At 39.2% G+C, this 19,034-nt stretch overlaps 7 protein-coding genes across 11 annotated transcripts; 3 read left to right on the top strand and 4 right to left on the bottom strand.

Annotated features, from left to right (window-relative positions):
• The first annotated feature begins 60 nt into the window (after positions 1 to 60).
• LOC110859823 (5-demethoxyubiquinone hydroxylase, mitochondrial) lies at positions 61 to 2,218 on the top strand. Of its 2 annotated transcripts, none has more exons than XM_035859819.1 (4): positions 61 to 172; positions 1,380 to 1,546; positions 1,625 to 1,774; positions 1,842 to 2,218. In XM_035859819.1, the coding sequence occupies exons 1-4, from the start codon at positions 102 to 104 to the stop codon at positions 2,120 to 2,122; spliced, it is 669 nt and encodes a 222-aa protein (XP_035715712.1). In that variant the 5' UTR covers positions 61 to 101; the 3' UTR covers positions 2,123 to 2,218. The 2 variants fall into 2 exon arrangements, with proteins under 2 accessions (XP_035715712.1, XP_021964514.1); XM_022108822.2 differs by lacking the exon at positions 61 to 172 and adding an exon at positions 237 to 382.
• Positions 485 to 5,382, bottom strand: LOC110859822 (protein shifted). 2 transcript variants are annotated; one of them, XM_022108820.2, is made up of 15 exons: positions 4,840 to 5,382; positions 3,540 to 4,189; positions 3,400 to 3,445; positions 3,292 to 3,335; positions 3,147 to 3,200; positions 2,928 to 3,072; positions 2,754 to 2,852; positions 2,482 to 2,657; positions 2,330 to 2,357; positions 2,216 to 2,260; positions 1,267 to 1,336; positions 1,162 to 1,187; positions 1,043 to 1,094; positions 802 to 974; positions 485 to 732 (listed from the first exon to the last, which is right to left on the bottom strand). In XM_022108820.2, exons 2-15 carry the CDS (start codon positions 3,684 to 3,686, stop codon positions 716 to 718), a joined length of 1,122 nt encoding a protein of 373 aa, XP_021964512.1. In that variant the 5' UTR covers positions 3,687 to 4,189; positions 4,840 to 5,382; the 3' UTR covers positions 485 to 715. The 2 variants fall into 2 exon arrangements, with proteins under 2 accessions (XP_021964512.1, XP_035715710.1); XM_035859817.1 differs by lacking the exon at positions 4,840 to 5,382 and having other exon boundaries at positions 3,540 to 3,826; positions 3,966 to 4,345.
• Positions 5,383 to 7,960: 2,578 nt separating this feature from the next.
• Positions 7,961 to 14,455, bottom strand: LOC110859830 (E3 ubiquitin-protein ligase RNF123). Of its 3 annotated transcripts, none has more exons than XM_035859805.1 (22): positions 14,217 to 14,455; positions 13,770 to 14,134; positions 13,529 to 13,668; positions 13,235 to 13,451; positions 12,958 to 13,166; positions 12,465 to 12,874; positions 12,276 to 12,399; positions 12,150 to 12,207; positions 11,946 to 12,091; positions 11,746 to 11,873; positions 11,527 to 11,679; positions 10,836 to 11,326; positions 10,153 to 10,763; positions 9,888 to 10,079; positions 9,657 to 9,815; positions 9,458 to 9,574; positions 9,362 to 9,384; positions 9,083 to 9,271; positions 8,824 to 8,986; positions 8,625 to 8,753; positions 8,439 to 8,567; positions 7,961 to 8,367 (listed from the first exon to the last, which is right to left on the bottom strand). In XM_035859805.1, exons 2-22 carry the CDS (start codon positions 14,060 to 14,062, stop codon positions 8,159 to 8,161), a joined length of 4,290 nt encoding a protein of 1,429 aa, XP_035715698.1. In that variant the 5' UTR covers positions 14,063 to 14,134; positions 14,217 to 14,455; the 3' UTR covers positions 7,961 to 8,158. The 3 variants fall into 3 exon arrangements, with proteins under 3 accessions (XP_035715698.1, XP_021964522.1, XP_035715699.1); XM_022108830.2 differs by having other exon boundaries at positions 11,946 to 12,088; XM_035859806.1 differs by lacking the exon at positions 11,527 to 11,679.
• A 750-nt stretch (positions 14,456 to 15,205) lies between these two features.
• On the bottom strand, positions 15,206 to 15,743 carry LOC110859746 (histone H3). Its single transcript, XM_022108725.2, has one exon. It carries the CDS (start codon positions 15,671 to 15,673, stop codon positions 15,263 to 15,265), a length of 411 nt encoding a protein of 136 aa, XP_021964417.1. The 5' UTR covers positions 15,674 to 15,743; the 3' UTR covers positions 15,206 to 15,262.
• Positions 15,744 to 15,893: 150 nt separating this feature from the next.
• LOC110859852 (histone H2A) lies at positions 15,894 to 16,408 on the top strand. The gene has a single exon (XM_022108865.2). It carries the CDS (start codon positions 15,972 to 15,974, stop codon positions 16,347 to 16,349), a length of 378 nt encoding a protein of 125 aa, XP_021964557.1. The 5' UTR covers positions 15,894 to 15,971; the 3' UTR covers positions 16,350 to 16,408.
• A 1,401-nt stretch (positions 16,409 to 17,809) lies between these two features.
• LOC110859791 (histone H4) lies at positions 17,810 to 18,255 on the bottom strand. Its single transcript, XM_022108781.2, has one exon. The coding sequence runs from the start codon at positions 18,180 to 18,182 to the stop codon at positions 17,871 to 17,873; it is 312 nt and encodes a 103-aa protein (XP_021964473.1). The 5' UTR covers positions 18,183 to 18,255; the 3' UTR covers positions 17,810 to 17,870.
• Positions 18,256 to 18,526: 271 nt separating this feature from the next.
• Positions 18,527 to 18,984, top strand: LOC110859785 (histone H2B.3-like). The gene has a single exon (XM_022108775.2). The coding sequence runs from the start codon at positions 18,547 to 18,549 to the stop codon at positions 18,922 to 18,924; it is 378 nt and encodes a 125-aa protein (XP_021964467.1). The 5' UTR covers positions 18,527 to 18,546; the 3' UTR covers positions 18,925 to 18,984.
• The last annotated feature ends 50 nt before the right edge of the window (positions 18,985 to 19,034 follow it).

The raw sequence follows: 19,034 nt of genomic DNA, 5'->3' as shown, positions 1-19,034 counted from the left end.
AATTGGGAAATTTTTTGGGAGAAAGTTGTATAATTCAGCTGGAGAAAGAGAGGCGAGTGTTTGGTCCGAATGTGTAAATATAGTGGAGAACGAGGGGCAAGATGAGATTGCAGGATTTCACTGGATTCTTGAAGCTTATCGAAGGGGGTTTTAAGGGGGATTTAGGCGTAAGGTAAGAGATCGAGTGGGCGTGCCGTATGATAAGGGTTTGTCGACTTTCGACAATATTAACGACGATATGGCGACGAAATGTGGATGGGGTGCGATGAGACGGGAATGTTGACAATGTACCGTGGGAAATTATTTAAAAGAATCAAGGAATAAGAAAGTTCAATTTGTTATTATTCTGAATTTTTTTTAACGTTTGGAACGAGGGTGAAAGGTAATTTATTTTTGAGGGGGGTTATTAGATTGAGTGGGTAAAGTAACACATAAGTAAGGGTCTGTTATGGCTAATATTGACATGCAATACTTATTAATGTTGTAAGTTTAACTATGAAAGGTTTAAGCTTTCACCGGCGAAGTGAAACTTTCACTTTATTTCAAAGTCATTTTATTAATCAACAAATCCTTCAAAATAAATGTATATGCTGGCATAAGTTTAGTTGGTGTGGGCTGTTCTGTTTTGTGTACAGGGAAATCACATTTCACAAGTGGAATTATAAGATCGACTAATGATTAGGTTAGAAGGGAAGGATTCACTTTTGACTTTCCTCTAGTCCGTGTAAATTCCTATATTACAAGTGCCATTAGTTAATAATTAAATTCATTGATTACTTGTACATAGTTTTGTATAATTACTTCTCGAACATTTCTTCCCACGCCAACCTCTTTGACATTCGCATTTATTCGGGCTGACACAAATCCCGTGTCGACAAGGGACAGAACACGTGTGGCGTTGCGAGATGGACCGGTTGCTCGTAGTTAGTTCGATTTCACAGTGATCTCCCGAAAAACCAAAGGGACATCGACAACTGCAACACATTTTGTTCTCATTGTTATTTAAATATTAGGTGACATTTATCTTAGTTGAAACATTTACCTATTTACCCCTCGACAACGACCTCCATTGAGGCAAGGAATCATGCACTTGCCTAAAACAAGAAAAATGCTCACATTCTTTTTTCCAATTTAATTTTGTCGATTTGTAAACCAACTTACTAAACTCGCATCGAAGACCGTAATACCTGTGAATTATGGATTATTTTCATGAATATGCATACGTGCTATCTCATATAAATAAATAAACATTATGGTTATACCCACCCACGAGCACAGTCACACTTATCTTTCCCGATACATTTTCCACCATTTAAGCATTTTTCTCCGCAAATCCCTACAATGACAAATTGAACATTAAGTTATTTTATATGTTTTAGAACCATGAACCGTCCCACATCACTACGTGTGATTTCCCATGTAAGAAGATATTCATCACAAGTCAAAAGCCAAAAGCTGCACGAAATGAGGGACCGAATGATAAGAGTGGATCATGCTGGAGAGTATGGAGCCAATAGAATTTATGCTGGACAAATGGCAGTTTTAGGTAAATTTTAATTTCAAGCGGTCACAGGATGTCTGCTAATGAATTCAGTAATAATTGAAGTTACTTATATAATTATAGGGAGCACTAAATCTGGTCCACTAATTCAGCACATGTGGGACCAAGAGAAAGAACATTTACGAGTGTTTGAACTCCTCATCCCAAAATATAGAGCTCGACCCACGGCGATGTTACCGTTTTGGAATATAGCCGGCTTCGCCTTGGGCGCAGGTACAAACCAAACTTGTTGTTAAATTTCTGAACTAAATTGGATAAGTTATTTTAATTTAATCAATAGGAACAGCTCTACTTGGCGAAAAGGCTGCCATGGCGTGCACCGTAGCAGTAGAATCCACAATCACGGAACATTACAATAATCAGATTAGGCAACTAATGAGTACCAATTTGGAAGGAAATAAAGAACTGATAGACTACATTACAAAGTTTCGAGATGAAGAACAAGAGCATCACGATACTGGGCTGGCAGAGGGGGCGGAACAAACACCGGGCTATGCTGCACTAACTAACTTGATTAAAACGGGGTGTAAAGCTGCTATTTGGATTAGTGAGAGGGTGTAATATAAATTATATAACTGACTTTAGTCGTAGTTAGACCATTGAATAATTAAAAGCTGTGATAAAAGTAAAGAAATAATTAAATAGATTTCAAACCTCCTTCACAATAATCTCCGTGAAAACCATTTGGACAGTCACACACTGCAATTTAAAATTGAATGAAGTATGTTACGTAAAAGCACTTTAATTAATGTGGTAAATTATCCTTACCCCCAGGAGAAGAACAAATCCCCCCATTCTGTCAATTAAAATATGATCAGTTATATTATTGGTTGGCGTTTCTGCTTACTATGTTATATTCTTCTTTGGGTTAAGGGTTCTTAGGATTATTACCTTCAGTATTTATACATTATTTAAATTACCTGGCACCTCGGGTAACACATCGCACTCTGGCAGTACTGGCCGAGATATCCCTGTCGACACTGGCAAACTTTCTCCTTCGTACACCAACCCCCATTGGCACATTTCTTATCACATTCTTGATCCGGCCCTTCACGAACGATACATTCTTTACGTAGCTTAAACCTAAATGGGGTTCCTATAATAATAATTTATAAATATTTAACTATCCTAATTAAATTGCAAATTAAAATGGACTACAAAATACTCTCTTCGAGCAGAGAACTTGTGTTACCTTGAAGGGCGTGACCTTTCCGTGTTTCGATAAGGAGGCCGATCGTGAAGAGGGCGATCCCACTTTCTTTCCCGGAACAGGGCAGCAATACGCTGAAAGCTGTCCCATAACACATCCATAAGTAATTAATTTTTCTGTAATGTAAATTAGCTAATAGATTTTTGTCACATTTACATTTCGGCTTTCTAGGAATCTTTCCTCTCGTTTCGATTGATAAGATGGGTGGGGTTAACACTTGCTCGTTGAATGACTGGAGTCTGTCAAAATTATAAAAGTACTTTTTCTCCCCTGCTCGCCACGTCAAGTTGACCATCCCAACCTGCATGTATATAATAGCAATGCATGAAAAATTTGTTTACTAATGCATAGTTTTTTTCTGTCTTTATAATTCACCTCAGAAGGTATCACCGGTAAATAGTTTTCAAAATTAGGATCCAACAGGTATTGCTGAGTAAAACAGGGGTATAAACATGTAACAATGAACAGACTTAAAATGCAATAACAAATTCATGTCATTGGACAAAAATTGTCTACCTACCTGCACATTGCCGTCCGTTATGATCTGAATTTCCATCGGGAAACCTAAATAAAAATGATCGAAATTGAAGAAATTTTCCCATGTAACATTTTTACTTGAAGTTATTACCACTTATCCGTTTAATAAACTGTTCATCAATCCACAGTGATAAATCCTAGGAGTTAGAATTTTGAACATTTGAACTTTGAAAATTTTTCATAATAGTAATTGCAAAAATTTTGAAACTTATTACACCTGATGAAACTCACCGAATTGCCCGAGTTGGCGTTATGTTGGTGGCGTCGTGGTCGATCATTATTATTTCCGTGTCCGTTGTTTCTCTTGGCCTCGATGAGATTAGGAATAAGTGAGGGGATTGAGACGATCAGAGGTATAATTACGAAGAGAAAGTTCATATTTTCTCATAGTTGGCTGATTTGTCAGTTTTAATAAGGGGCACCACTTTTCTCTCCCTTTCTCCACCAACGACTCATTCTGCAGTGACTTTACACGCTATTTAACATCTCCAAATCAATTAAGTCGTAATTTGCAGTTCCTGACCATGAAAGATGTCTTAATTAAACTACACTCTTTAGAATTTGTCTCATTTTTTTCACAATTTTATCTCTGTTCCAATTTCACCTCCGTTGTGCGTATGTAACTAAAGTATTATTTCTTATCAACTATTTGTGTACCTCTCACGCCCATGCTATCAAGTGGACTCATTCACAAAATGAACTCTATCATGCATCCAATTCTCCAGGAATCCAGTATCGCATCGCATCTCATCGCATCGCATTGTACAGTTCACGGTCAGATCAGGGCACAATTTTTACTGAATCCAATCCATCCACCAAGAAGATCATCTTCATCTCGTGCAAGAAGAAGTTGAAGTGAAATGCAGCAGGCACGAGACGCGCTGAATGGAATAAAACAAAGATTTCTGCTGACTTTGTTGTTTCACATTGTGTACATCGCATCAGGGTTCGCTACCCCGGGTTTTTGTGGGTTGGGGTTTTTGGGGTTTTTGTGGGTTTTTGGGGTATCAAATCTCCGGAAAAACCCTAATGCTTAATGGGGTTTTTGCGGGTTTTTGTGGGTTTTTGTGGGTTTTTCCGGGGTTTTTGTAGGATTTTGAGGTAGATTGAAACAAAATCCCTTAAACTACAACGTAGATCAATGCTAATTAACTTTTCTACTTCATCTTGAAATTTTGAGAATCTTCATTTGCGACTTGAATTTCCAAATATCATTGCATATATCCAGATTTACATGTCAAACATAAATTTTCGATGTAACAGTCCAAATCAATGATAACGGTTAAAATTGCATGTTAAAATTGTATATAAAATTAGTTTATCTCTAATATATAATTTTAGGAATTCTGGTTCAACCTGCCCCAAAATCTACAAAAACCCACAAAAACCCACAAAAACCCAAAAACCCACAAAAACCCCAAAAACCCCGGAAAAACCCCAGGGGTTGGGTTTTTCTACAAAAACCCCGGGGTTTTCCAAACCCTGCATCGCATGCATGAGAAGATAATGTATGCCTCCCTTCTTTTATCACTTTTTAAGTGCACACTTGATTATTTCATTATATTCTTATTTCCACTGCCACACTCCTTTTCTACCACAGCAGCACACGCTTCTTTCTTAATTTCCTTTATGCACAAGCCTATTGTAGGCATCTTCACTGGGTAAATACGCAGGAAAAAAATTATTTACGACTCCTTTACATAATGTCACGTATTATGTTACGAGGTGATAATCATTGTTCAGATGCAGATCTCTAGATAAACAGATTTTAAGTTGAGAACAAGGAGCACCTATTTACATTACGTAATAAATAAATACATTCTACGTATGTATGTATGAAAAGAAAGGTGTTGGTTTGAAAAACTGAGACTTTTTCTCTTCTGATTAATGAAGAAATTGTGTACTCGGTTTAGTGGTCGTTTTAACACTAAACAACAACTTTTGTATTCTCTCCTGGAAATTAAGTGCTTAGAGAGCGTAGATGAAGAAGATTGTTCAGTCTTGTAAGTAAAATCAGGAGAGAAACTACTGCTCAATAAATGAAATGAAATGCTTTTTGAGGTTCTCAACTCAACTCAAGTAGGAGGAGGATGAGAAATGAAGCCTAGATTTGCTATTTGGATATGATGATCAAGATGAAGAAGAAGAAGAGCATGTATTTCTTAACGAGGAGGAACAGGAGACAAGACAGGTTAAGGTGTACATACATATTTATTTATCTCTGCTACATTTCTTCCGATTGGATGGATGGAGGCTTTCCTTCCTTAAACGTCTCACCACTCGTTGTTAGTATTGAGTACGTATTATTGGTAGGAAAGGTGTATAATATAATGATAATGTGAAGAAGAAGTAAGCCCAAGTTAAATATTCTTATTATTAAGGAGGAGAGGTACTCACACTTATTGTTATACAATCCAGCAGCAGCAGCAGAAGCAGCCCCTTTTATTACAAGCAAAGTATTATTATTACTTACTTACTTTTGAGACGACGATGAGACTATTATATTCTTTGAGACAAAAAAACATGCTAGAGTGAAGTTGAAGAAAAGTATTGTATTCGTATTTCTCACTGCAATGTACCATTCATTATATTTAGAGCATTATAGTTTTAGCTAAGGTTTAGTTTGGGCAGGGTTTGGTTTATGTTTGTTAGTTGGATGAATAATATGGACGTGGATGAAATGAAATGAAGGCCTTGTGTGTCAAGAGTTGGAAAAAAGGTTTGTTTCCAGCACGTCGTTCGGCTGGCTGCAATTGCTTTGAAGTAGATTGAATATAATAATATGTATGTATTTTGTGGAAGAAAAGTTCAACACTTTTAAAACGAGAGCAGCAGCTTAACTTAAAGTAAGTGGGCAGAATTGTGTTTACCTGTAAAAGTATGGTCGGATTTGGGATTGGATTGAATTATTAGTATGGATGTATGTGTCTAGTAGTGAATCTATACTTAAATCTATTGTTTGTCTGGGTTTGGCGTATTTCAGTATTTTTATGAGGTCCCTTTTGGACGTATACGTATCGTACGATGAGAATGATACGCATTACAAAGTCGGATTGGGTTATGTATCCAATTTTGAGAAAAGGGTTCGATTTTTCATTTCTTGGATTATTGGGCTGAATAATGGATGTTCCTCCTTTGTTAGCTTGTCAACCAGCTCAGCAGCATGTCGGAGTGGATCAAGAAACATTGTATTTATTTATTTCACGACAGGTTGGGGAGGGAGATTGGTACCCTTCTTGTAAGGAAATTAGAGTTTGTTGACGTAGAGCGAAAATTGGATGTCACCATAAATATTTTGTTAGACTTATCGGTTTCTGGAAGATTTAGGGGATCGATCATTGACTTGGAAAATGTAATGTAGGCAAGGAATGAAACGCAGTCTGCAATTTGATACTGACTGGCTGGAAAAGTTTTAATGTTAATTTTCATTAGCTTTTATTTTATGGGTTGACCATTAAAATTTTAAAATACCCCTTGCGCATCATCATTTCCCATTCTAATGGAGTATTAAACCTCCATATCATATTTCATTATCATCATTATGAATGAGTTTTATGTATGTTGTGTTGTACATATTGTGTTAAAAAAGAGGGCAAAAATGAGACCACTACCATTACTATAACTTAAATACTAACAGTAAATGACTTACTCAATTCATATATGTAGCTGCATATTAACTTCTCACGAAACTATTCCAGATATTTTTATTTTTTTATGATTGTTTTAATGTAAATAATTACAGCAGAAAAACTGTGAAAAATAAGTTAACGAGAGAACTTTCACCTTTAACTTTTGGCTTCTTCATTAACAAATATTTATGGTTGATTGAGCGTGGGAAAAAATCAGTGGCATTAATGATGCATCATTCATGTCTCAATTATCCAGCCAGAAGGTGTAACAGTAATTAGATCGAGGCTTGTTTTTCTTTCAAATGTGATTTATTAGTGGAGCTCTATGTGAGTGAAGTGAGTGCCAGATTGGAGATGAGATGAGATTTGGTTCATCCAAGTCTTTTCCTAATAATAATCGCGTTTTGCTGGTCCTCAATCTTATTGTTTGCACGACTGCTAGCTTCCTTATTATTGACGATCTCAACTAACTTGAGATGGATGAGAAAAGGTAAATCCTGGACGAAATATAACAATGAGGCGTGAAAGAAGGTGATGTTTCACGGCTGCTGTGCTGCCATTACATGCTCCTCCCCTTCTTCGTACCTGATTAGATGGACGGGTTGCATTTTTTGCTGCCTTTTTCCTACTTTTCTACTTCAAAACAATGAAGAAAGAGTTGTTTTATTTGTAAATGGTATCAAGATCAATAAATAAATGGTTGCGAGTCAAACCAATCAAATAGACTACTCATCCTCAGGGTAAATAAACCCCCTGTTGTCGAAAAGTAGGTACGCATGTGTACCACTAATGGTAAAACAAGAATATATTCACGACGATTCGTACATAAATGGATGATTGTGTATACTCTCACTCAAATAGCAAACGATGAAGGAGTAATATAAGGTATGTCATGGAATAGATGCATGACGATTGGCCAGGGGAAATTATGATGAGATGATTAGATGATATAATGATGTGTCCATTAGGTATTTTATGACTCTTGTATGAGATTTGTATTTAAACGACTTTGCTCTCATGCAGTTCAATTTAATCCTGTTTACGTTTATTATCCTTTTAAAGCAGCGGAAGTAAAATCACAGTCACGGGGTTAAGAGTCGGGCTGACGTTCAAAATAGTTAAAATCATCCTACATCGGTTACGAAATACTTGCGAAGAGTTAAAAATTTAGGATTCGTCATCAGATAAAAATTCCAAGAGGGGATTAAGATTAAAGTAATCTCAACTGCGGCGATGATTACTTCGTTCGTTGGGCTCTGTGGAGGATAGAGTTGTGTCGTGGATTTTAGTACCATCGTCCAGGAATACTTGGAGAATTGGAGCCTTGCAAAAGAAACAGTCGCCACGATTCATTAAGTGGTGAAGGATACAGCTCTTGCAGGTACGATGATTACATGGTTTGAGCGTCGCGTTTTTTGGATAAGCGTAACCTGTAATAATAGACGGATATTTTATTTTCAAACTACTGTTGTAACAATTCATAAATATCGGGTCGACTTACAAATTGTACAGATCGCGTCATCATCTATATCACCCGTTTCGGGTAACAATTTTTCAGACCACGAGTTCAAGTGATTAATCACACTATCCAACTGGTGCATTTCACCTTCGGAAACATCCAGTGGGACATCTGAAAATGGAAATATAATTGAATTATGTCTAGCAGTTGTTAAGTTCAACTACTCACAGTCTCTCAGTGAGAAAATCCTTCTCCCCTCAGGAACATGAGATTGATTCCTTCCGATAAAAAAGTCCATCGAGTTAGATTCAAAACTTGGTTCATTTAATACAGTTTTGGTAGCAGTGATATCGGATTCTGGTGCAAATAGAAATACAAACATAAGTCAATTGAGTATAATGAGTGATCAAAACTACAATTAATCAACCAGTTTTGTCCAGGTCGGGAAGAATCATCCCAACTATGATCCCCGCAACAGCACTCAAAATGGGATAATGCGTTACATTTTCCAATCCAGGAATATCTAAATCGATAACGTTTGCAAAACAGCCAGTGTTCGATCCTATCCTGTTGATGACTTGACTCAGTAGCTGTAAATATACAATGTAATGTTATAAATGTTAAATCTAATTTTATGACAATATTAAAAAGACTATTAATGAAGTAATAAATATGTAATATTGCACCATTGAAAGACGTCCTAGCAAAGGCTCTGCAGAATCTCGCGTGAAGTCTGTTAATACTGGAGGCGCAATATTCACAACCATTTCCATAACTCGGAGTAAAGCTTGCGTCAATTCGAAGCAGGTGCAGCAAATCTTCAATTGTCTACTCTCCACGAAGACACGTTCCGGGCGAGCACTTGCGGATTGAATCTGAATACAATAAATAAGACGTTACGAATTAGTCAAAAATTGGTGACACCACGTCACCAACACGTTATGTTATGTTAAATATAATCGTACCTCTTGCAGCAATCCAACAAATTCTGTTGTTAATTAGAATGTTAATCAGAATAATTTAATTTCACATATTCATAGGATTAAAATAATTAAACAAACCTGAAAAGGCCCAATTTAACTGGTTAAGTACCGAATGCAGGAAACTCACTGCAAACGTTTGATCGTTCATCAAAACATTGGCGATATGATTTTGGAAGACTTTCGATGGCGTTGGAGCTACACATAATAAATTCATGAATACATATTTCAAAGTATCCTAAGCTAAGTAGTATCAATTAATTTTGCAGTGTTGTCGTACGCAAATTGGTCGAAATTCCAAACTCATCTTGGACCGGTTTTGCTCTATAAGATCTTCTGAAACCCCATGAGTTAGGATATTGAAATGCAAACCCGTCACCTTGCCACATTCTAACGAGCATCCAATTACTCTGTGCCCATGCTCGGTTTTCATACGGTCCTATAAATGTTACTATCTGTTAAACTTGTGCACTCTTTACTTAAGAAATAGGATGTTAATTAATTAACGAACGGAGAATAGCCTTGATCATTCCTAATTGAGACTCCCCTGGCATTTCTTCAAGTGCCGTGAGCATTTGACGATTACAGATAAAAGTGCTGAGAGCTTGCGTAAGAGTATCCTTCGTTTCCGCAATGACGATTCTCGTGTCGGCAAAATGTGTTGCAACAAACTCAGCAACTTGAGACAACAAATGAGCTAGATCTACACAAAAAATAAGTAAATTTTTAACAAATCCAGCGCATTTGTATAATTTCTGAATTTCTGTATAACAAACCAGGTAAATTATCCGAAGCAACTGTAGGATGCATTTGATTTACGATGAGCCAATTCAAATTAATAAGCGTTGAGATGTAATGTTCCGGCACGAATGTAAACAAATTTCCTTCCGTGGAAGCCAGTCTTAGCGTGTCGAGGACAACTCTGAGCAACTTGTAGACGTAGGTTTGACGTTCCTTGGTGAATACAGAGCTCTTTACCCATGCCATGTGGCGTGATTGTTCTTCTAACTTGTTTGTAAATATTTCAATAGAGCGGACAATCTCGTCACGTTCGGAACTAGTTGTGACAGAGGCGAGGTTCGCATTGGCTTGTTTTAAGGCTTCCTCATAGCTATCGATTGTCGTCCTGAGAGTCACCACCTTTTCCACATTTGCTTGAACTCCGCTGCAGTAAATGATGATGGCATCATCTAGCAGTTCCCTCAGACTGAAGAGGGGGTCAATTGATCCCGAGTCTTTTCCTAGCAGGGCAACTGCTGGATTTTTAGGCTGGACACTAGTGCGATGGTCAATATTTGTAAATCCGACGAATCCTCCTGGATAAAATGTGAAACCTTGTTCCAAAGTGCGGAAGTCAGTCATCATTGGAATCAAAAGATTGTGACCACTAGATGAAATAAATATAACTTTTAACAAAACTCTAAAAAATTAATGTTTTTTTTCTAATGACGCGACCAACCTCGGTGTCCCAGTTATTAATGCGCCAAACTGTGTTGTTGTTGGTGGTGGTGCTGAGGCTAGGGCCCCGTCCGAACTTGTTGCTGAAGCGGGCTCCGTTGCCGGAGGTGTGACTTCCCTTGGAAAAGGAGGTGAGCCCATAGTCGGAAACATGGCGACTGGAGGGGCAGGGGGAAGCGGAGGAGGTGGTGGAGGTGACGCAAAACGGTGTGGAATCGTCATGATTATATCTGGCGAGGCAGCAGCTATGGCCATATCTCTCGTAATAATGTTGTCGTCTGCTGTAGCAGCGGAGGTAGAAACTTGAATTATGACGGGACTACCAGTCAGAGATGAACCAGCAACGGATGGATCAGGCTGTTCAGAAGAAGTAGCCGCAGGTTTTTCTTGTATGTAGTCCGGGATGGATAGCTTGGTCGCGATATCGGTGTGGTGAGCTTTGTATAAGTAGGAGGCCAAACCACCGACTCGTTCCATGTCGTGGTACGCGACCTAATAATGTTTTAGATTAGTCAACAGTATACATATAGAAAAAAAAACACCGAAAGGTCACAGCGGTCCGGGACGCGAAGCGCCCAGTGAGGGTGAATTGGCGAAATTTTAGGAAAAATTAGTGAAATTTGTAGCAAAATTTGGGAGACCCCTGTAAGATGACCCTGACATTTCGATGTATGCAAAGTGTTACAACATACCGAAGTGTCATAAAATATGCATGGTGGAATGTTTGGAAATTTAATTTCGGTACAGTGTTCAACTTCTTCAGAGTAGAGTTCGGATATCGTTCTCAGAAACGAAAAGAAACAGCACATCGCTTTCTGAATTGGTTGGTGGAGCACAGACCCAGGCTAATTTACGTTTAATTGAGTCAACTTCGTATATTAATTGAAACGAATCGTAATTAAACAACTTACTCGGATGACATCTCGAACATGAACTCTAAACTTGCGTAGGAAAAGGGCACGAGATGAAGGTCGCCGGTCAGTTCCGTCGTTGTTAGTTAACAGGACTTTTAAAAGCATGATTTGTAAGTTTTCGATAACTGCAAAAAAAAAATTGCTCGTTAAATTCATGAATAATTCCAATACAAACAAGTTCGTGCAGTTCTCCTGACCTGAAACTTGTTGTTGAATTACGTTACAAGCTCGTTCATACGCGACGGACTTGGGCCCTTTTCCTGGCCACCAAGTTTCTGGGACATTGGAAGCCAGAATAGATTCGTCCATGGGGCGAACGTGGAGAAAATGGACTAGGCGACTGCTGAGCAAAATACCAAGTTCATTTCATGCTTCTATTATATATTACATATAATACGTACCCAGATCGATCTAGTAACAAACTTCTTATGAAATGTCTCCTCGTTTTTCGATGTTTTACTAAATACAAGTCAAAAATATGCATTTTAAAGAGATAAAACCTAATTAAAAATGTCAAAGTTGAATACCTAACGCAATTAAACAAAGTAAACTATATCGTTGAAACGGATACTCCATGGACATTGAATTCGATCTAAATTGGTTCATCAGTACGACACAAAATCGTTCCAAACAGCTTTTCATCTCGCTCTCCTAACATTTAGACAATTGTTATAATCAATTTGCAAATATTAACAAACAAATTAGCAAGCACTCACCTCAAGCAGTGTCCACATAATATCCAACAAAAGTATTACCCTGTCATAGTTGAGTTCATTATAACTACTACTCGAAATTTTATCAGCGTGACTAATCTTCTCCGGAAGGCCAAGAATTCGGGCAAAAAATGGATAAAAAGATTGCTCAACGACGAATCCAGAGTATAAATTAGGCCCTAAAAATTCCATGATTCTGTTTGAAATGACGAGAAGAGCTTTGTATTCGTTAGTAGACGTTTCGTTAAATTCGTTATTTCGATAGTAAGGCAGCAGCTTTTCGAACCAGGAGAGTAACAGGGTGGATTTCATATTGTCAGCGGTACGAGGAAGGCTTTGAATTGGGGAATAACCTACGACGGGAAATTGTAACGGGGTTGCGCCGAAATTTGCTACTATGTTTTCTTGATACGCTATAATTGAAAATGGATAATAGAAGGATAATATGTAATAATTAATAATGATTTCTGCAAGAATTACACGGAAATATTTTTACCTAAACTGACTGCTGGGAAGTATGCGATTTTGGGTCCTCGACGAATTTCAGTGAATGCGACACCAAGACTTCTCCCATTTCTAAAAAATTCTATACTTCCTGAATCCATGTCGATACACGAGCCCACGATATCACCTGCTTGCCAAGTTTCACCGTACTGGGCGGTGCTCTTGTTCCATTTCCTGAGGCGATTTCCATCATAGGCAAAGCTAAAGTCCAGATCAAGGGAATTATAAAAAAATACTTAAACTGCAGTACAATTGAAACAAGAACTCACCTATCGATCGTATCTCCGACTCCTTTTTCTTGGGAAAACTTGGTCTCCAACGTCGCCCAGCCCACTTGCATGACACCATTAGACCCCAATTGCACTTCGTACTGCCATTTTCCTTTATACACACATGCACAGGCTCGAACTGAGCCAAAATTGCATTGGGAGCTGACCCCAAGCCTGTCGGTACTGATTATGAAGGAGCCAACATGCGATCCTACGTCTACAAAAATTAGTCATAATCATAAATATCTTGACATTTAATTAAAACACGATTTAAACCATCAATGAATTAATTACCCATCTTGACAACGGTCGGCCCAAGTCTACCCTCGTGCTGGACGGCGTCCATTTGTCGCCTCTCAGTCTCCTCTAATCTGTCCAGTTGTCGTTGCATGTGCTCGGCCAAATGATCCAAGAAGTTTGGAGAGTTTGGTGACCTAAATCAAACAGGTACCATAATATTATTCTTATTTTAATGCTCATACTCTTAAATTAGAAGAGTAGAAACTGTGATAACTAGATAATTCAGTCAGCTCACCCTAGCGTCTTCAAATCTTCAAGCGTCGTTGGATCCTTCGCCGAGGTTCGTGGGGTCTTTGGTTTGCTGGGTCCATCATTCGAGACAAGATGACTCTTTGCAGGGGAAGGGTGCAGAATTTCATCAGAATTTGGAGTTTGTACCCCGCCCACATCTTGATAAGAGTCCAACAAAGTGGAGACAAACTCATTTCCAAAGATTTGGGTCAGAACGGTGCGGGACAAGCCAATTTCGACATCATGACCCTTCCCTGTCGTGGGAGAATGGCCTGATGGAGGTGCCTCCGTGGACATGTCAAATTCAAACAAACCGACAGTATTGCTAATTCTTCTAGCGCCACCATAGACCAGAAAGTGGGGTGTTTTCTGCACAAAAATAAACAATTTTACCTTAATTAATTACACTTGAATCTGTATCGCTTCAGCATGTGGCTTGACTTAAACTTACCAACGATGCTTAAAAATTACTATAATTTGTCAAACGTCAGTTTTAAATCGTTATTTAAACTTATATCTCGTTGGTGGGACGACACGATAAAAAATCTCTTAAATAAATTTCAGTCAAATAAAGCTAACTAAATTAATTAATTAAAGTTTTGTCCCTCACTTAAAAGTGAGGAATTTCTGTTTTGTTACGCAATCCTCCAAAAATACTTTTACTTTCATCCCACACACCCGCAACTGAGCTGCTTGATCTCACTCAATGAGTCTCCTGCTGAAAAAAACGAGGATGATGATGATAAGTCTGATTTATTTAACGATCAATCGCTTTGCATAGTATTTACTTTAGCCTGATCACAGGGTTCAATTATGATTAAACTTGTAAGTATTGCGTAATATTATTTTTCGTGTGTCATTGTCATTGCCGAAATTTAATCCTGCATGTGGCATGGATTTTAACAAGGTGAAGAGTTCAAATCTGACGTTAGTTTAGAGTTAATTTGCATGCAATAGAGCAGCAAATGTATAAGCCAATCTGATATTCATTGCAGTTTTAAAATATTTATTATTTATGATATTTAATACGATAAACATTTGCATGTTTTAAAAATAATACAGGAAGTTGAGCTAGATGTTTTAACCATGTAAATTGAGTGTCAACATGCATGTATGCATATTTATGACCCAGTTACATGAAAAGTAAAAAAAAAGTCTTAAATATTTTCTAACAAATCTCTGATAATCGAACATGGGATAATCATACTCTTATCATAAAGTGTCATTATCGGAATGAATTTGTGTACCACTTAAAATTAGTTTAATTTTCGACCCTTTGAAAGTTTGGATAGACATTTGTAAATTAGAAATTGTACAAATAAAGGAATGAAATGAATGCGGATTATGCGTAAAAGGAAATGAAAATTCTGAAAGCATGCATAAATAAAAACAAATTCGGATTGGCATAAATCTATGATGATGACGGCTCTTTGGAGAAAGTGGTGGCCCTTAAAAGGGCCGTTGGGTTTTTTTTGCGATGTGATGGATGACAACTGTTTAGGCACGTTCTCCACGGATTCGGCGAGCGAGTTGGATGTCCTTGGGCATGATGGTGACCCGCTTGGCGTGGATGGCGCACAAGTTGGTGTCCTCAAAGAGACCAACCAAGTAGGCCTCGGACGCCTCCTGCAAAGCCATGACGGCGGAGGATTGGAATCGGAGATCCGTCTTGAAATCCTGAGCAATTTCTCGCACAAGTCGTTGGAAGGGGAGCTTGCGGATGAGAAGCTCAGTGCTCTTCTGGTAACGACGGATTTCTCGGAGGGCGACGGTTCCGGGCCTGTAACGATGGGGTTTCTTGACACCTCCGGTCGCAGGGGCGCTCTTCCTTGCAGCCTTGGTGGCGAGCTGCTTGCGGGGGGCTTTCCCTCCAGTGGATTTACGAGCAGTTTGCTTGGTACGAGCCATTGTTTGTTTGTAGATTGGGTATTAGAGTTGTTCTCAAGAGAAAAATGAGACAGCGAGTGATGAAGTTTTTCAGTTTGGGCTGCAGTTTTATAGAGAAGGGCTGAGTTCTGAGCGAGAATGAGGATTGGCTGAAAGTAAGCAGTGAAAGCCCGCTCGCTCCTCAGAACTCAAGAGGTCTGCTCCGCAACTCAGCCAGTTGGTATAAATTGAAGCTCGATTCCAACAAAGTTCATCACAAGCTGCTGATATCTCAATCTGAGAACATCTCTCTCCAAGTTCCAAAAACAAACTACTCATCATGTCTGGCCGTGGCAAGGGAGGAAAGGTGAAGGGAAAGGCAAAGTCCCGATCCAGCCGTGCAGGGCTCCAGTTCCCAGTGGGTCGTATCCATCGTCTCTTGAGGAAGGGCAACTACGCCGAGCGAGTGGGTGCGGGTGCCCCCGTCTACTTGGCTGCCGTCATGGAGTACTTGGCTGCTGAAGTCCTCGAGCTGGCTGGAAACGCTGCCCGAGACAACAAGAAGACCAGGATCATCCCCCGTCACCTCCAACTCGCCATCCGAAACGACGAGGAATTGAACAAGTTGCTCTCCGGGGTCACCATCGCCCAGGGAGGTGTCCTTCCCAACATCCAAGCCGTCCTTCTCCCCAAGAAGACGGAAAAGAAGTCCGCCTAATTCCTCAGCTTTCACAAATCTACACGCTAACAACCCAACGGCCCTTTTAAGGGCCACCACATTATCCAAAGAGCTAAAAAAAATTCGGTACCGACGAATGATACATAATTTAACTATGAGCATGCACTTTCTTTGTTCATGCCCAACTTCCTCTCGTCAAGTTCTATTTTTATGCATTTCATATTTTTATACGGTTATTTGTTGACGAGAAAGTATTGTCAACAAAGCAGTGCTGTTAGTTAATGATGCAAAATAAAATGAAACGGGTGGATGGATGAGGAATTATTTTTCCTTGTGCATTCAAAGCATTTATGCACTTTTACAATTTAAATCAGTAATTTCGCCCTCCTGAAATTTATGTATGCAGTGATTAATACCCCTTCGTAGTTTATTTATGATTGATTTCGAATCAGACTTGTGGATAATATGAAGGTAAGCTAACCTATGACCCTAATAACACTCATGCGTATTTTACAATTTTAGCATTTTATAAATGCATCCAAATTGGATGTCGTCGCTGCAGTCTCATCAAAATTTCATATAATTATTTGTATGCATTAAGTAATAGACAAACTTGAAATCTATGAAATTGGTTAACGGATCAAGAATTGAAATACTACATACTGGGTTTCCGTTCGAATCGCTATAATTTTGGTTTTAAATATTTCCTGAAAAATTTAATTAACTAAAATTTAATTTCGAACGGGAATCCAACAGGCTTTATGCTGTAATATGTCTAGGTATATATTATGGTAGGAAAAAACATCAAATTTTCCGTTTTAAAATTTTTTGAGCAAAAATTGTCCGGTACTTACCATGAATTTATGGTGCTGCTCGGGTAGTGATGAGTCATAATGCAATGGACGAGAAGCGGGCCATACAGCCTTGTATGTAACTGACTATAACCCACCCTTCGACAATTAATGAGCTGGGATTGCGACCACGGTCACCAACAAATCCTCCCATCCACGGCGTCCCCTTTTCGTTTTCTTGTTGGTTGTCCTCCCAAAACATCAAATAACCGTGGGGACATTTTCCATCCCCTCACACGGCAGTGCAATAATAATAATTAAATGCATAATCATCAATGATTTAATGTTATTCATGTATGCAAAATTTACTAGATTTCCACTCAACCATCACAGCAATGTAATTTTGAGAATCATTTCAGTTTGTATATATCTTTCATAAGAATTTTTATTTTGTGTCGTTATTTCCTCCATATAATCATCAACCGACACAAATTCGCAGAACCAAGATTCGTAAATTAAATTAATTCGTGCAAACTTTAACAGCATGCAGCGTGATTACTATGCAAAATTTACGAGTTTTGATCCGATAAATCGCATAGATAAATCTCTTATCATAAACTTGACCAGTGCAATAATAAGTAGACACATCATCATGTATGCATTTAATGTATTACGTAGATTGATTGATTTATAGCTCTTTGGAAAATGTGGTGGCCCTTAAAAGGGCCGTTGGGTTATAAGATGGGCTTGATGAAGGGACGAGATCAGTTTAACCGCCGAATCCGTAGAGGGTGCGGCCTTGTCGCTTGAGGGCATAGACGACGTCCATGGCGGTGACCGTCTTCCTCTTGGCGTGCTCGGTGTAGGTGACGGCGTCTCGGATGACATTTTCAAGGAAGACCTTGAGGACTCCACGGGTTTCTTCGTAGATAAGGCCAGAGATACGCTTGACACCCCCACGACGAGCAAGACGACGGATGGCAGGCTTGGTGATTCCCTGGATGTTATCACGCAAGACTTTGCGATGTCTCTTGGCGCCTCCTTTGCCGAGTCCCTTTCCTCCCTTGCCACGACCAGTCATTTTGAAATAATTTGATGAGAAGTAGAGTGAACTTGTAAAAGTTGCAAGTTGACGAGTGATGGAGATTGACTGAAATGAGATTGATTATATACACCTCGAGAGCGAGAGCGGACGTTGGTGAACCGGGTAGACTTTTTCCTCCTCTCTCTTCCCTCCACTCGAGATACCTCGCAAATGTGAGAACTCAGGAATTCTCTCGGCAACTCAACCCAAGATTTTCCCTCCATTCTCCAAAACTCTGTTGAGTTCTCCACAACTCAGCTCACAACTCAGCCTCCTCATATAAAAGCTTCGTCGTCTCTCCGTCCCATCATCATTCAATTTTCTGAATTCACTTGAAGTAGATCTCAAACAAGTTTGCAAAATGCCACCAAAAACCGGAGGGAAAGCTGCGGGGAAGAAGGCCGTGTCAAAGTCCAAGAACTTGCCAAAGGGGGACGGGAAGAAGCGACACCGCAAGAGGAAGGAGTCCTACGCCGTGTACATCTACAAGGTCCTCAAGCAGGTCCACCCTGACACTGGGGTCTCCTCCAAGGCCATGTCCATCATGAACTCTTTCGTCAACGACATCTTCGAGCGGATTGCCTCCGAGTCCTCCCGCCTGGCCCATTACAACAAGAGGTCAACCATCACCTCTCGGGAAATCCAGACGGCCGTCCGACTCCTCCTCCCTGGAGAACTCGCCAAGCACGCCGTCTCTGAGGGCACCAAGGCTGTCACCAAATACACCTCTTCCAAGTAGACGATGACCTGACCAACTTCCAAAAACAACAAAACCCAACGGCCCTTTTAAGGGCCACCACTTTTTCCAAAGAGCTAAAAAAATAATACTTGCATTTATTTTCATACTCG

Source organism: Folsomia candida, unplaced genomic scaffold (genome assembly GCF_002217175.1).
Source record: "Folsomia candida strain VU population unplaced genomic scaffold, ASM221717v1 Fcan01_Sc028, whole genome shotgun sequence".
NCBI lineage: Eukaryota > Metazoa > Arthropoda > Collembola > Entomobryomorpha > Isotomidae > Folsomia > Folsomia candida.
The sequence above is the reverse complement of the archived record's forward strand: the minus strand, read 5'-3'. Positions and strand labels throughout refer to the sequence as shown.

Excerpts from the sequence above, each read along its gene's own strand:
- LOC110859823 (XM_035859819.1), top strand. The coding sequence starts at position 102 with ATGAGATTGCAGGATTTCACTGGATTCTTGAAGCTTATCGAAGGGGGT. Across the intron at positions 1,547-1,624 it reads TGGACAAATGGCAGTTTTAG|GGAGCACTAAATCTGGTCCA; the intron begins GTAAATTTTAAT and ends ATATAATTATAG. Across the intron at positions 1,775-1,841 it reads CGGCTTCGCCTTGGGCGCAG|GAACAGCTCTACTTGGCGAA; the intron begins GTACAAACCAAA and ends TTTAATCAATAG.
- LOC110859822 (XM_022108820.2), bottom strand. The coding sequence starts at position 3,686 with ATGAACTTTCTCTTCGTAATTATACCTCTGATCGTCTCAATCCCCTCA. Across the intron at positions 3,073-3,146 it reads TACCGGTGATACCTTCTGAG|GTTGGGATGGTCAACTTGAC; the intron begins GTGAATTATAAA and ends ATATACATGCAG. Across the intron at positions 2,261-2,329 it reads GATTTGTTCTTCTCCTGGGG|TGTGTGACTGTCCAAATGGT; the intron begins GTAAGGATAATT and ends TTTAAATTGCAG.
- LOC110859830 (XM_035859805.1), bottom strand. The coding sequence starts at position 14,062 with ATGTCCACGGAGGCACCTCCATCAGGCCATTCTCCCACGACAGGGAAG. Across the intron at positions 10,764-10,835 it reads TTAATAACTGGGACACCGAG|TGGTCACAATCTTTTGATTC; the intron begins GTTGGTCGCGTC and ends TATTTCATCTAG. Across the intron at positions 8,368-8,438 it reads TGACGCGATCTGTACAATTT|GTTACGCTTATCCAAAAAAC; the intron begins GTAAGTCGACCC and ends CTATTATTACAG.
- LOC110859746 (XM_022108725.2), bottom strand. The coding sequence starts at position 15,673 with ATGGCTCGTACCAAGCAAACTGCTCGTAAATCCACTGGAGGGAAAGCC.
- LOC110859852 (XM_022108865.2), top strand. The coding sequence starts at position 15,972 with ATGTCTGGCCGTGGCAAGGGAGGAAAGGTGAAGGGAAAGGCAAAGTCC.
- LOC110859791 (XM_022108781.2), bottom strand. The coding sequence starts at position 18,182 with ATGACTGGTCGTGGCAAGGGAGGAAAGGGACTCGGCAAAGGAGGCGCC.
- LOC110859785 (XM_022108775.2), top strand. The coding sequence starts at position 18,547 with ATGCCACCAAAAACCGGAGGGAAAGCTGCGGGGAAGAAGGCCGTGTCA.